Raw genomic sequence first — 13,900 nt, 5'->3', positions numbered from 1 at the left:
AAGGCTACTTCATAGTTCTTTTAAGATCTCTCTATTGCACGCATCTCAAATTCAAATCCATAAAACAAGTTGAGTGTCAACAACATTAAATAGGTGCCTAAGCCTAAAACATTGTTTTGACTGGATGAACTTGCCAATTCTTGTTCATTTACAATCTCATATCAATGATGCTCCATCAGTAGAGATTAACTAGCTTTGCTCCCATAAACTCACTTCCTCAGTAACACCAGGAGAGCTGCAACAAAGAGACGATGCTTAGAAGCACCCTCCTGCTGCTCACAAAACCACAGAGAAAGCATGCTGCCACACTGACTTCCTCCCCCCAATCTTCAATTAAGACCATACCAACCCAGACACAGCTGGAGAAGTTAACCATAGGCAGAGAAGAAAGCAAGAAATACATTTTCATGGGCTGCATTTAAACAACAGCTGTACTGTGAAAAGGGGAATGCTAAATGCTTATTTCTTTCAGCTGCCCACATTTCAAGCTTGGGTAACTGACCTTCAGATCTGACATAATAGTAGCTTTCTAAAGCAAAATGGGCTGTCAGGAGTAAGGTGACTTACCAAGATGGTAACAAGAATTAACAAGGCAAAATCCAGTATCACTTCCAAGAAGTAAAAATTACGCAGAATTATCAGAAGTCAGATTTTATTTTTTCACATGCCTTGCTCACTTATTCATTAGCTTTTTTGTCTTCAGGAATTAAGTAGATTGTTGCTATCCATACCCACGTCTTCAGTAAACAGAAATGCTGTCTTTGCCAGATCCCCAGAGCCGTTTCAAGGATATCAGAGCAAAAGGTAGCTGCTATTCTTACTGATAAAACATTACAAGGGAAAGATTCTTATATCTGATGATGATAAAGAATCAATGACAATTCAGTGACCTTGACCATAAGACGTGTACTGCTTTTTCTTCTGTTGTTCTTCAATAGCCCTGTGTGCCTGTAGGCATCTGACACAGGCAGGCAGAGACATTTCCCCACACTCACACTGATAGTTAATGACTTTTAAATTTAATAGTCTGACACCAAGGAGATGCACATATATTGACTAAAGTGCATGTGGTAGCTACCTATATTACTAGCAGGAAATGAGCATTCTTCAGGAATTCCAAAGCATTTACTGATTGTTTAGACAAGAGATGTTACTTCTTTTCTTTACTCCCATTATACACAGTCACTTGTAGAATAAAGTCTAACAGATAATAATATTTTTCTGAAATTCAGTTCCATTCACGTCTCCATCACTTTCAAAAATGCAAGCATCATGGTGCAATTTCTGGTACAGACTGGACAGAACCCAAGAGAAAATGTTAAGCAGACTAGTGCTCAGAACACCTGATGAATTCACACCAGAAACAGGGTTCTGCTTTTATCTAACCCACATCGAGGCCATGAACATAAACTCACTGGCTTGCCTTGTCCTCTCCAGCTATAGCTCTCCCACCTTACATAAATATATATGCACAAGGTGTGCAATTAGAGCATTCATTAGGACAAATAATCACCACTCTCTGCCTCCTTCCAAACATAACCAACCAGTAAGCAAAATAAAAACTATAATCCAATTTGGAAGAAAACAAACTCATTAACTCTCTTCCATTATATTATTGTCTAAGAGAATTATTGTACAATTGTACATTGTACAGACTGTACAATCCAGTAGTGAATAAACAGGTATTTATCCTAAATACAGATCTAGTGCTACATGGCTAATATAATAATATAACAAAAGACTGCTTGCCATTTCCTAATGATATCCCTATGCACTGAAAACTCATGGTATCAGTGTAGTTCTTTGCTTTAGCTCTCCACAGTAAGAACAACAGGGTTCCCAGAAGGTCATAGCGATTTTCTTGTCAAAGTAAATGCAGCAAACCTTTCAATGTAGTTAAATGGCAAAAAATCATTTCTGTACATGGCATTGAACCCGGGACATATTTCGGAAACATTCCAAAGCTACACCAAGATGAGATATTGACTGATCCTAATTTGGACAGGCCCATTCATTTTCCAAACCTACTGGCATATTTTAAGCTACGCTTCTCTTGGCACTTCTCTCCCCCACCCCCAATTTGTATCTCTAGGTGTCTTTATGAACTTACTTGAGACATAGGTGGAAAACTAGAACTTTTAGTTACTTAACCAACTGCTACCTAAGTTATCAAAGGTATCAGAAGATCAGAATCACCACCTCCATTTCACAAAAGAGAAGCAGCAAAGTCAATAGGATCTTCTGAAGTCATCCCACAGGTCAGAAGCAGACAGACAAGATGGTAATTTGGGCTCCCTAGTGCTGTACAAAGTTCCATGCAGTACAGCAGTGTGTCACCTCTCAAAAAGCAATGAAGTCCTTGCATGCAAACATACTGGCAGATGTCAGGTACTAGGAAGCAGAGTTGTATTCTGGAAACCCAGGTTCTGGCCCATAAACATTTTTATTTTGATGGCTGCTTTTTACACTCTTGATTAACAATATATATCTGGTAAAAGATGCATTTGATTTCCCAGAAATTATTAGCTATTTCATATTCAAAGTAGTCATACTAACATATAATTTGTAAATACACAGTGTGTTATTTAATTAACCTATACTATCTGGGATAATTTTAAGGGCAAACAGCTACCAAGGCTGTGAAACTGGTACTTAGAAAATAACTCATACAAGAACCTTCTTTGGGAACAATTACCTCAAGACTGAAAGGTTTTCTTAACACATGCATCAGAACGCAAGCTGTAAAGCTTGACAATGTGTCATGACCTGTTCCATACAGGAAGCTAGATGAGATTGGATTTACATCTCTGAGAACTCCTTATGAACTCCACATAAAGGTACACCATCAAAAATTTAGTAGGCATAAAAAACAGGAGTGCAGTTATATTTTAATATCTGCACAAAGGTAACTCACAGACATCAAAGGTTTTTCTGAACTCACAAGCATCTAGAAAATTATTAACACATAGGATTATCATACTCCTGCAGATGCTAACACAAGATCTCTCTTAAATTATCATCACTACGGCTCAGGCCTGCCCTGCCCTAAGAGGCAGCATTATTTACTCCACTCTTATGGTACTCTAGAGATAGGTGGCCCTAAAGCATGCTGGTGAAAAAAGCTAAATAAATAGGAAAATAGATGAGCATTAAGCAGCAGTAAATTACCACAACAGAACCAGGCAGCAGACAGCAGTCTGTTCCACATTACAGATGGCAACGTATTCAGGCTACAGTCTTAAGGGATTTCCTATTTGGGAAGACACAAAGCAAGGATACTCCACATTTTAAACAGCAAAAAAATAAGCAGTACCTTTTCAAATACAGCTTATTCATCTGTGTCAGTCAAGTCCACCTGACTGACTGTTGCTACTTGAGTACTTGCTACTTCGTGTACGTTTCACTCCCCTGAAAATGCTGCAATGAGAAAACCTGACCTGGAAAAGGAAGTTTTAGAAACAAGCCTGATGGGGAAACCATGCTAACTGCCCAGCCCTGACTTGGTTTTGTGTTCACTATAATCAAAATCCCAAGTTGTACTGAGTCAGTGACAGAGATGGAGAGGTTTGGTTCTTTAAACACCAGACAATTCTGCTTGCGTTAACTTATTTTCCTCCCTCACCTCCAAGCCTATCCCCTCCTTTCACTTACCAAAGGCTTGGTTTCATCTTCATCTTTGAAATAGTAAAGCTGGTCACCCTTGAGAACAAACCAGCGTGTGTGCCAGGTCTTGACGAAGCCTCCTTGCTTCCGCAGCCACCCACACTTAATGGCACTGTGCCGCCCTTGGCTCAGCAGAGGAGTCTCTGCAGAGCCATTGTGTTCCTCCATAGTGGGACTGGGCAGCTCTCCTGTTGAGAAAACAAGAGGAAAAGGTAAAATAGATGATTATCCAGGCAGTAACTTGCTCCTTTCAACACATCTGGAAAAGAAACACACCCCCAAGACAAAGGCATGCTAGAAAAGCATTTACCATTGGTCTGCTTATTCTCATACTAGGACCCCATCAGCTGAGAGAATATTACTTGTCTATAAAAGACAATAATAATAATAATGAACTAAGATGCTAAAAAGCAGGCAAGAGGCAAAAGATTTGTTCAAATACAGTATACGATATTTTAACTGGCATTGAGGAAAATATCAGTTGTTTCTTGAGGTGAGTTCTGCTGGATTACAGGCAGTAGCAAGGAATGAATTTACAGTATGTCTTCAGACTAAGGAAAGCAGTGTGCTTCTCACTACCAGACATCCCCATGTAATATTCCCTGACAGGCTTGGGGCCTTCAGGGGATGTTAAAGAAGCCTCTTCTTCTCTGGGGCTTAATATACCCCACCAAACAAGCAGGTTTGGTTTTTTTTTGCTTTGTTTTAGTAAAGTCGATTTAATGGAATAGCAACAGTAAATACAAGAATAACTGCATATCCCCTCAGGTGGGGTGGCCCTACATGTTAAGGAGTGTTTCGATTGTTTAGAGCTTGATGATTGTGATGATAAGGTTGAATGTCTATGGGTAAGAAGGAGGGAGGCCAATAAGGCTGATATCATAGTGGGAGTCTGTTAGAGACCACCCAACCAGGATGAAGATGTAGACATAATATTCTATAAGCAACTGGGAGAAGTCTCACAATTGCTAGCCCTTGTTCTTGTGGGGGATTTCAACTTACCGGACGTCTGCTGGAAATACAATACAGCAGAGAGGAAACAGTCCAGGAGGTTCCTGGAGTGTGTGGAAGACACCTTCCTGACACAGCTGGTGAATGAGTCAACTAGCAAAGGTGCCCCGCTGGACCTGTTGTTTGTGAACAGAGAAAGGACTTGTGGGTGATGTGACGGTTGGAGGCCATCTTGGGCATAGCGATCATGAAACGATAGAGTTTTCAATTCTTGGAGAAGTTAGAAGGGGGGTCAGCAGAACTGCTACCTTGGACTTCCAGAGGGCAGACTTTGGCCTGTTTAGGAGACAGGATGACAGAGTCCCTTGGGAGGCAGTCCTCAAGGGCAAAGGAGTCCAGGAAGGCTGGACATTCTTCAAGAAGGAAATCTTAAAGGTGCAGGAGCAGGCCGTCCCCATGTGCTGAAAGATGAGCCATCAGGGAAGACCACCAGCCTGGCTGAACAGAGAGCTCTGGCTGGAACACAAGGAAAAAAGGAGAGGTTTTGGCCTTTGGAAGAAGGGGCAGGCAACTTAGGAGGACTACAAGGATGTCATGAGGTTCTGCAGGGAGAAAATTAGAAGGGCCAAAACCCAGCTAGAACTTAACCTGGGTACTGCAGTTAAAGACAATAAAAAAATGTTTCTATCAACACATTAACAACAAAAGGAGAGCTAAGGAGAATCTCCATTCTTTATTGGATGTGCAGGGAAACATAGTGACAAAGGATGAGGAAAAGGCTGAGATACTTAATGCCTTCTTTGCCTCAGTCTTCAATGGTAAGACCAATTGTTCTCTGGGCACCCAGCCCCCTAAGATGGAAGACAGGGATGGGGAGCAGAATGATCCAAGAGCCCCCATAATCCAACGGGAAATGGTTCGCAACCTGCTACACCACTTAAACACACGTAAGCCTATGGGGCCAGATGGGATCCACCCAAGGGTGCTGAGGGAGCTGGCAGAAGTGCTCACCAAGCCCCTTCCCATCATTTATCAGCAGTCCTGGCTAACCAGGGAGGTCCCAGTTGACTGGAGATTAGCCAATGTGACACCCATCCACAAGAAGGGCCAGAAGGAGGATCCAGGGAACTCCTGGCCTGTCAGTCTGACCTCGGTGCCAGGGAAGGTTATGGAGCAGATCACGCAGTGAGTGCCATCACGCAGCAGGTACAGGACAACCAGGTGATCAGGCCCAATCAGCATGGGTTCATGAAAGGCAGATCCTGCTTGACTAACCTGATCTCCTTCTATTGACAAGGTGACTGACTCGGTGGATGAGGGAAAGACTGTGGATGTTGTCTACCTGGACTTTTACTAAAGTCTTTGACATCATTTCCCACAGCATTCTCCTGGAGAAACTGGCTGCTCATGGCTTGGATGGGTGTACACTTCGCTGGGTACAAAACTGGCTGGATGGCTGGGCCCAAAGAGTTGTGGTGAATGGAACTAAATCCAGTTGGCGTCTGGTCACAAGGGGTGTTCCCCAGGGCTCAGTACTGGGGCCAGTTCTGATTAATATCTTTATCAATGATCTGGACAAGGGGATCAAGGGCACCCTCAGTAAGTTTGCAGACGACACCAAGTTGTGCAGGAGTGTTGATCTGTTTGAGGGTAGGAAGGCTCTACAGAGGGATCTGGACAGGCTGGATCCATGGGCCAAGGCCATTTGTATGAGATTCAACAAGAGTAAGTGTTGGGTCCTGCACTTGGGTCACAACAACCCCAGGCAATGCTACTGGCTTGGGGAAGAGAGGATGGAAAGCTGCCTGGCAGAAAAGGACCTGGGAGTGTTGGTTGATAGCCGGCTGAACTTGAGCCAGCAGTGTGCCCAGGTGGATAAAGTGGCCAACAGCATCCTGGCTTGTATCAGAAATAGTGTGGCCAGCAGGATTAGGGAGGGGATCGTTCCCCTGTACTTGGCACTGGTGAGGATGCACCTCAAATACTGGGTTCAGTTTTGGGCTCCTCACTACAAGAAAGACATTGAGGTGCTGGAGTATGTCCAAAGAAGAGCAACAAAGCTGATGAAGGGTCTAGAGAACAAGTCTTAAGAGGAGTAGCAGAGGGAACTGGGGTTGTTTAGCCTGGAGAAAAGGAGGCTGAGGGGAGACCTTATCACTCTCTACAACTACCTGAAAGGAGGTTGTAGCCAGGTGGGTGTCAATCTCTTCTCCCAAGTAACAAATGATAGGACAAGAGGAAATGGCCTCAAGTTGTGCCAGGGGAGGTTTAGATTGGATATTAGGAAAAATTTCCTCATGGAAGGGGTTATCAATCATTGGAACAGGCTGCCCAGGGAACTGGTTGAGGCACGATCCCTGGAGGTATTTAGAAGATGTGTAGATGTGGTGCTTAGGGACATGGTTCAGTGGTTGGACTTGGCAGTGCTAGGTTAACAGTTGGACTTGATGACCTTAAAGGTCTTTTCCAACCAAAATGATGCCATGATTCTATGATTCTATACAAGCAATCCCCTGACTGAAGTGGGTGTGTGTCCAGCTATGCTTATTACAGACATTTTGCAAATCACACAGAATTTTGGCGCACCAACTCAAGGCACGAGAAGTGTGTCAAAACCAGAGCTGAAGAGTGGAATTAAACTTGATAAAGTTTTATGTGGCTTTTCGGCCTTGTTAAAACTATACTTTTTAACCATCTCTGGACAGTCACAAATCTTCCTGATGGATTTTGTACATTGTGTTGGGTTTGCGTGGCAAGGTTTTGGTAGCGGGGGGGGCTACAGGGGTGGCTTCTGTGAGAAGCTGCTAGAAGCTCCCCCTGTGTCTGATAGAGCCAATGCCTGCCGGCTCTAAGACAGGCCCGCCAATGGCCAAGGCCAAGCCAATCAGCGCCTCTGTGACAACATATTTAAGAAGAAGAAAAACACTTAGAGAGAGGGCTTTTGCAGCCGGAGAGAGGAGTGAGAAGATGTAAGAAACTCTGCAGACACCAAGGTCAGTGCAGGTGGAGGGGGAGGAGGTGCTCCAGGCACCGGAGCAGAGATCCCCCTGCAACCCGTGGTGAAGACCATGGTGAGGCAGGCTGTCCCCCTGCAGCCCATGGAGGAAGGATGAGGGGGTGTAGAGATTCCACCTGCAGCCCGTGGAGGACCCCACGCCGGAACAGGTGGAGGCACCTGAAGGAGGCTGTGACCCGTGGGAAGCCCACACTGGAGCAAGTTCCTGGCAGGACCAGTGGACCCGTGAAGAGGGGAGCCCATGCCAGGGCAGGTTTGCTGGCAGGACTTGTGACCTCATGGGGGACCCCACGCTGGAGCAGTTTGCTCCTGAAGGTCTGCACCCCGTGAGAGGGACTCCATGCTGGAGCAGGGGAACGATGAGAGGAGTCCTCCCCCTGAGGATGAAGAAGCGGCAGAAACAACGTGTGATGAAGTGACCGTAACCCCCACTCCCCGTCCCCCTGTGCCTCTGAGGGGGGGAAGGTTGAAGCCGGGAGTGAAGTTGAGCCCAGGAAGATGGGAGGGGTGGGGGGAAGTGTTTTAAGAGTTGATTTTATTTCTCATTCCTCTACTCTGTTTTGCCTAGTAATAAATCAGATGAATTCCCTCTCTGAGTTCGGTCTGTTTTGCTCGTGACAATGGTTAGTGAGTGATCTCTCCCTGTCCTTGTCTCGACCTGCGGGCATTTCATTATGCCTTTTCTCCCCTGTCTGGTGAATGAGGGGAGTGAGAGGGCGGCTCTGGTGGGCACCTGGCCTCCAGCCGGGGTCAACCCACCACATACATACAGGCATATGCTTAACCTTCGTGGTCAAACAGGCTCTTTGTGATCCCCTATTAAGTCTAGAGCTCAACAAAGTCAGGATTTTGAGTTGCAAGTTCTGATATTTTCAGTTGAAATACAAATCAAACTGAGACCTACATGTGCCAAATAGTGTATACCTAAACAGAATAAAATGTGACTATAACCACAAACACAGCAGTGTGCAAAATTAGTGGTGCAACTTCAACATCTGTAAGTGCTTGAAGAACAACATGTTTCTTTTCTTTCTAGACTACCACTGGCAGCTTTTCTTGCCCAATCAGGAACTTGCACAGCTGTTAGGGCCTAGGAAAGCCAGCTTCATAGGTAATGTATTCATTGTTTCTAAACATCAGGGTGGGAAAAGAATAAAATATTCGAGACATTGCAGGCAGGAGACATCTCTGACTAAGAATACCTAGATCAAAGCCTTCCGTTCTGATTTTGGCAAAACATATTGGTGAGTCCAAGCCTGGCACTCCTGCTCCGGTCCCCCAGACAGCAACAATACTGTTCCTGAACATGGTAACAGACATCAGCATTGCAAAGGTATGTGCTCAGCTTCTAAGGTAGATTAGAAACGGAGTTACGCATTCATTTGATAGACAAGACCATCCCTCTGAAAATTAATACAGGTACTTTGGATAGTATTACATCATTGTAAAATAAATTGCAATATAATCAAGGAAGAAGAAATAAATAGATCAAGAGATTCCAGTCAGGAGTGTTTTCAGCCCATTTTTCCTTTGGCTCCTTTCTTCCTACCATTCACATTCACACTTACCCTCCTTTGGACCAACTTCTCTAGCTGCCATCTCTGCTGTGCATTACACCGTTGCTTTTAATAGCTGCACCCAGTCTGTTGTGACATCCCTGCTTTGGGCTGGAATCCAATGTCCATGATTAAAACTCTTAACTGGCCTGTGCCACTGAGGTTAACGGGCTTCAACATGAGCACAGAGGTTTCATTGCAAAGTACAAATTGCAAGATCAAAACTTAAATTGCTTGGTATTCTTCTCAGAAAAAGGAAAAGAAAATCTTTCTCCTGCCTCTTCAGGGCTCACCTAGAGTCACCCAGAACACTTGTACTGCTACATTTACTTCAGCAAAGTGTTCCGCAAAACATACAAATGTGTCTGGCTCTCAGCAGAAGAGACAAAGATTATTTTTCTGCCTGGGGTTACAATTACATCCTAACAAGAATGAACCAGCTGATAAACCCTCCGACCACACTGACAGAGGGTTTCTGTCAGGGTTATGTACCATCAGAGTACATGCTCTGAAAACTGCAGCTCTAGGGCTGCAGAGTATATTAGATGTTGCAGTGAGTTTCTGAACTGAACCTTGTCTCCTTCCAGTCTGGAACTGTAAATGGAGATTCAGCTACCACTAGAAAAATTAATAGCTTGCTTTCTCAGTGCCTTGTTCATAAACATCTGCTCACACTTCAAGGTGGTCTGGGCTCTTGTAATATTTATCATGCACTTTGCACTGTAATAATTAACTATGAATGCAACAAAGCAGTGGCCAAACAGCCTCTGAAAGCCCTACAGCTTTGTCCCTGGATGCCCCAGCTGTCTCGCTTGTTACCTTATTTCTTTAGGAGGAGGAAAACAGGTTAAATGAAATAATTTGCAATAAGCAATGACCAGATCATCTCCAAGAACTGAGTTCATCCGGGCTTTAATAAACTGACTTGTACCCTATCTCTGCTTATCGCCATGTGTGGTGAAAATGTATCAGGAATGAGGACAGACTTATCTCATTCCCTCCAAAACAAAGTGCACACAACTCATAACTGGCATTTTTTGAACATGAGCAGACTTCTCCTGGATGCTGCTGGTTTTTGGCTGAGCCAAAGCAGATGCCAAGAAGCAGCCCTCTGTCCTGGTTTTCGGCTGGGATAGAGTTAATTTTCACCAGAAGCTGGGAGGGGACACAGCCAGGACAGCTGACCCAAACTAGCCAAAGGGATATTCCATATCATATGATGTCATGCTCAGTATATAAAGGGGTTTGGCTGGGGAGGAGGGGCCACTACTCCAGGACAGGCTGGGCTTTGGGTCAGGTGAGCAAATTGCATTGTGCATCACCTGTTTTGTATATTCTGTTGTAAGTACTGTTGTTGTTATTTTCTTCTTCCTTTGCTCTCCTACTAAACTGTCCTTATCCCAACCCACGAGCAGAAACATGGTGCTCAGCTGCCGGCTGACATGACATCCTCCAACTCACATCCTTAGAAAGTGAATTAGCAAATATTTTATGGAAAGCATTATAAACAGCAGGTAGGCTATTGCAACTGAAAAAAGCAGGGAACAAATCATTACCCATAGGCTACCCCCTGCTCCTTGCTGCACAACTGAAGAAAATCACAGCGCTCATCTTCAGCTAACCTGATCAGTTTATTTCTGCTGCTTGGGCCAGCCTCAAGGCAGGAATAAAGGAAGAATTTAAATACAGTAATGATGTGTATCACTACAGTGTTAAGGACACCAGGTCCCTATTACACTTGGACCACAAAAAAGAATCTAAATACCAAAGTCAAAAGCAATTAACTACTTGGATGAAAGGCTATTTTTAATTTTGTTCCACAAAGTCACATTTCACTGGTATTGACACCACTGTACAAACTAAGTATTTCAATTTTAGCTAGCCAGGGAAAATGTTAATTGATCTACATCTCTTTGGTAAAATTTATATCTTAAACTATTTCTGCAATACTAAACCAAATGAGGTGTAGGAGAGATGACATACTACTGCTCCCAAGCCCTCACAGGCAAGTGTAAGATCTACTTTAAAGCAGTAATATATCCTTGGACACTTTCTGTACAAAACAGTTGTATTATTTCATTTATTAGTGATTTAATTCTTTTCAACATATAAAATTTCAGCCACCTAACTTGGTTTTGTTATGAGGAATTGTATCTAGTCATGAGATTAAATTTGTTGTTTTCCATCTCTCCTTCCCTTTCACAATCTGCCTACTACAAACCAGACTCAGAATCAGAAATTCCAGCAGCTGGCTCACTTTCACTAGTTGTTTTTACAGCTGTTTCAACACCAAGATCATAAAAATAAATTGCAGAAATATCAGGGTTCTGGCACTGATGCAGAGAACAGTGAGGTGCAAACAGTATGTAAATAACACATGACAAAGTGTGGAATTACATCAACATACTCCAAGTCCTCTCACTCTCATGAGACGAGGCAGAAAGCCATGCATTTTCAAGCACTGAATGAGCATATTCCTCAAACCCATCTTCTGAAAGGGAAACACAACTTGTACTTGCTGCCAGAGTCAACTCTACTGACTTGGCCAACCTCCAGTTTAGGTAATAACCAGAACTGAACAAATGCTACATGGTCTATTCGTTTGGGGCTGGCTGTGGGCTAACTCTCCTGGGCTTGTCTGGACATCGGGAGTGCAAAGTAAACAAAATGAGAAATGTTGCCTGACGCACTGGCTCTGCATCAACATCTCCTGGTCTACAGAGCCCATCGCCATCTACCACTGCTAGCCCAAATCCAACCTTTTTCTGCTCCCATAAGGGCATATGCCTCTCTCAGTCTGCCTAGAAGGCAAATAGCTGCATTTATGTTCTCCTCACCAATGTGAAAGAGCTGTGCTAGTGCCATGCACAGAAAGCAGGGAAGTGTTTCTCCTCAGCTACCACTCACTCGATACTTAAATAGGAAATTGAGCAGCTCCCCCAGATCCCAGCACTTTGCCAGGAAATAGTCAGAGAAAGTCATTAAAGCACAGCAAATCCAGTTACAATGAAGAGCCACAGGATTGCACCAAGATGACCTGTTTGGCATGAAACCCTGATGGTTTGCAGTATGTTTTTATTCTCACTGAAATTTCTCATGCCCAAGATAGCACATTTCAAGCATGGAAAACACCATCAGCATCCACTTCCAGCAACCCTTCTTCAGCTTTACTGTTGCTCAGGTGCAGTGTCAGGTCCTTTTCAGCCCAATGTCAGCCTGGCACAAAATGGATAAAGGTGAGAAGCCACCAAAGCGCCTGGCCCAGAACCATACTCCTCCAGCCTGTTGCAAGGTTGAATCTCCTTGTTCTTCCAAAAGGGCAAGCAATACACCATTGCATGGAGATGACTTCTCCGTGTCAGACACATTCAGATATCCAGTAAAAGGCTGCAATTTTGCAGCAACAATTGACTTGGTCATTGATGAACATATCTGCCAAATATATATATATACACACATATACATGTGCAAAATTAATAAGAATATATGTGACACAATGGTTCTCTATAAAATTAATTACTTCAATACTGCAACACTTACATGAAGAGATATAACTCACTTTCCAAGTGATGTCTAATTTTGGGTTCCTTCCTGCTTCCTTCCCATGAGCTATATAGAGCATAAGTGCCTAAATTTAAGGTTATCAGTATCTTTCAGGTGCGAAATGATGCCTCTGACCATTGAGTTTCCTTTTGATTTTTCTTGATTTACTCTGGCTGAATAACAACTTTGTAAAACCATTTAGTATGTGAAAACACTGTATGCATTTCCCTTACTCATAATGTGTCTCAGGACACCTGAATCTCTGCTACAACCCAGGCATGTGTTTGTGAGCAACTGCTGCAGGAAGCAAGACTGGCCTATTTCTCACCATCAGGGTGCTTCAAATCAGTCGCTACTACTCATCTGTTGTGCCAACAGGATATTGCACATGGAAGGAAAAAACATGTCACAGAGGTAAAAAAATAGTTAAAAGGAGAGTTGACTTTCTGCCAGTGCTTAGCAACCATTTTTACAAGATGCACACTGCAAGGAGCATGTCTCAGTTTTACAATTTTCAGCATTTCAGTCTCGTTCTTTTTCAAAAGCTGTGGCAATGCACTTGCTAGTAGCTTTCCTCCACAGCCTTTAGAACAGACGTTATACTTTTATCCAGAAGGTTTTCTGAGACATCTGAGAAACCTTTTGTACTACTGGCAGTAACAGTCCTAATCACAGATGCATCTGGCTGTTCTGTATTCCCCACTCTCATCTTTGTCCTATCATGGACAGCCTGAAGATATTTTGCTTGAAAGAATTTCACTTACGAGGCCTAAATAATTACTACTTAGGCAATAAAAAAGTTGAGAGAGGTGTTATCAGCAGTCGGATTGTAGAAAGCCTGATCCCCTGCCCAGTGAAGCTAAGGGAAAGACTTCCACTACTTTTCAATGCATTTTGGTATCAGTTCCAAAACCAAGACCAAATAATTTTGCCAGAAAATTGAGGTCTTGGTCAAATATAACTCTTTAGTACATGATTTGCATTTCCACACCAGAACTATCCTACAGATATTCCTACACTAGTCAAACTTTTACAAGCCTACTGTTTGCTTACAGGAATTCAAGCACAGCTATAAATAACCTAAATAAAATGGAATTAGAGAATTTAGAAAGAACATAAGAAGGTATTCAACTTCTTGTGAATTACAGTGGAAATTAGTTAACAAATTCTG

General features: G+C 43.3%; 1 protein-coding gene across 2 annotated transcripts in view; it reads right to left on the bottom strand.

Annotated features, from left to right (window-relative positions):
* Positions 1-13,900, bottom strand: part of ARHGAP24 (Rho GTPase activating protein 24) — a 230,871-nt gene that overhangs the window by 183,834 nt on the left and 33,137 nt on the right. Inside the window, exon 2 of one of the 2 annotated variants that reach the window (XM_054825404.1) lies at positions 3,652-3,851. The exons of the other annotated variant lie outside the window; for it this stretch is intronic. Within the exon in view, the coding sequence (XP_054681379.1) occupies positions 3,652-3,831 (180 nt within the window). The 5' untranslated portion in view covers positions 3,832-3,851. The remainder of the gene's footprint in view (positions 1-3,651; positions 3,852-13,900) is intronic. 2 annotated transcript variants of the gene reach the window in all.

Source organism: Grus americana, chromosome 4 (genome assembly GCF_028858705.1).
Source record: "Grus americana isolate bGruAme1 chromosome 4, bGruAme1.mat, whole genome shotgun sequence".
Classification (NCBI taxonomy): domain Eukaryota; kingdom Metazoa; phylum Chordata; class Aves; order Gruiformes; family Gruidae; genus Grus; species Grus americana.
Note: the sequence above shows the minus strand (reverse complement) of the source record. Positions and strands in the feature narration are given on the sequence as shown.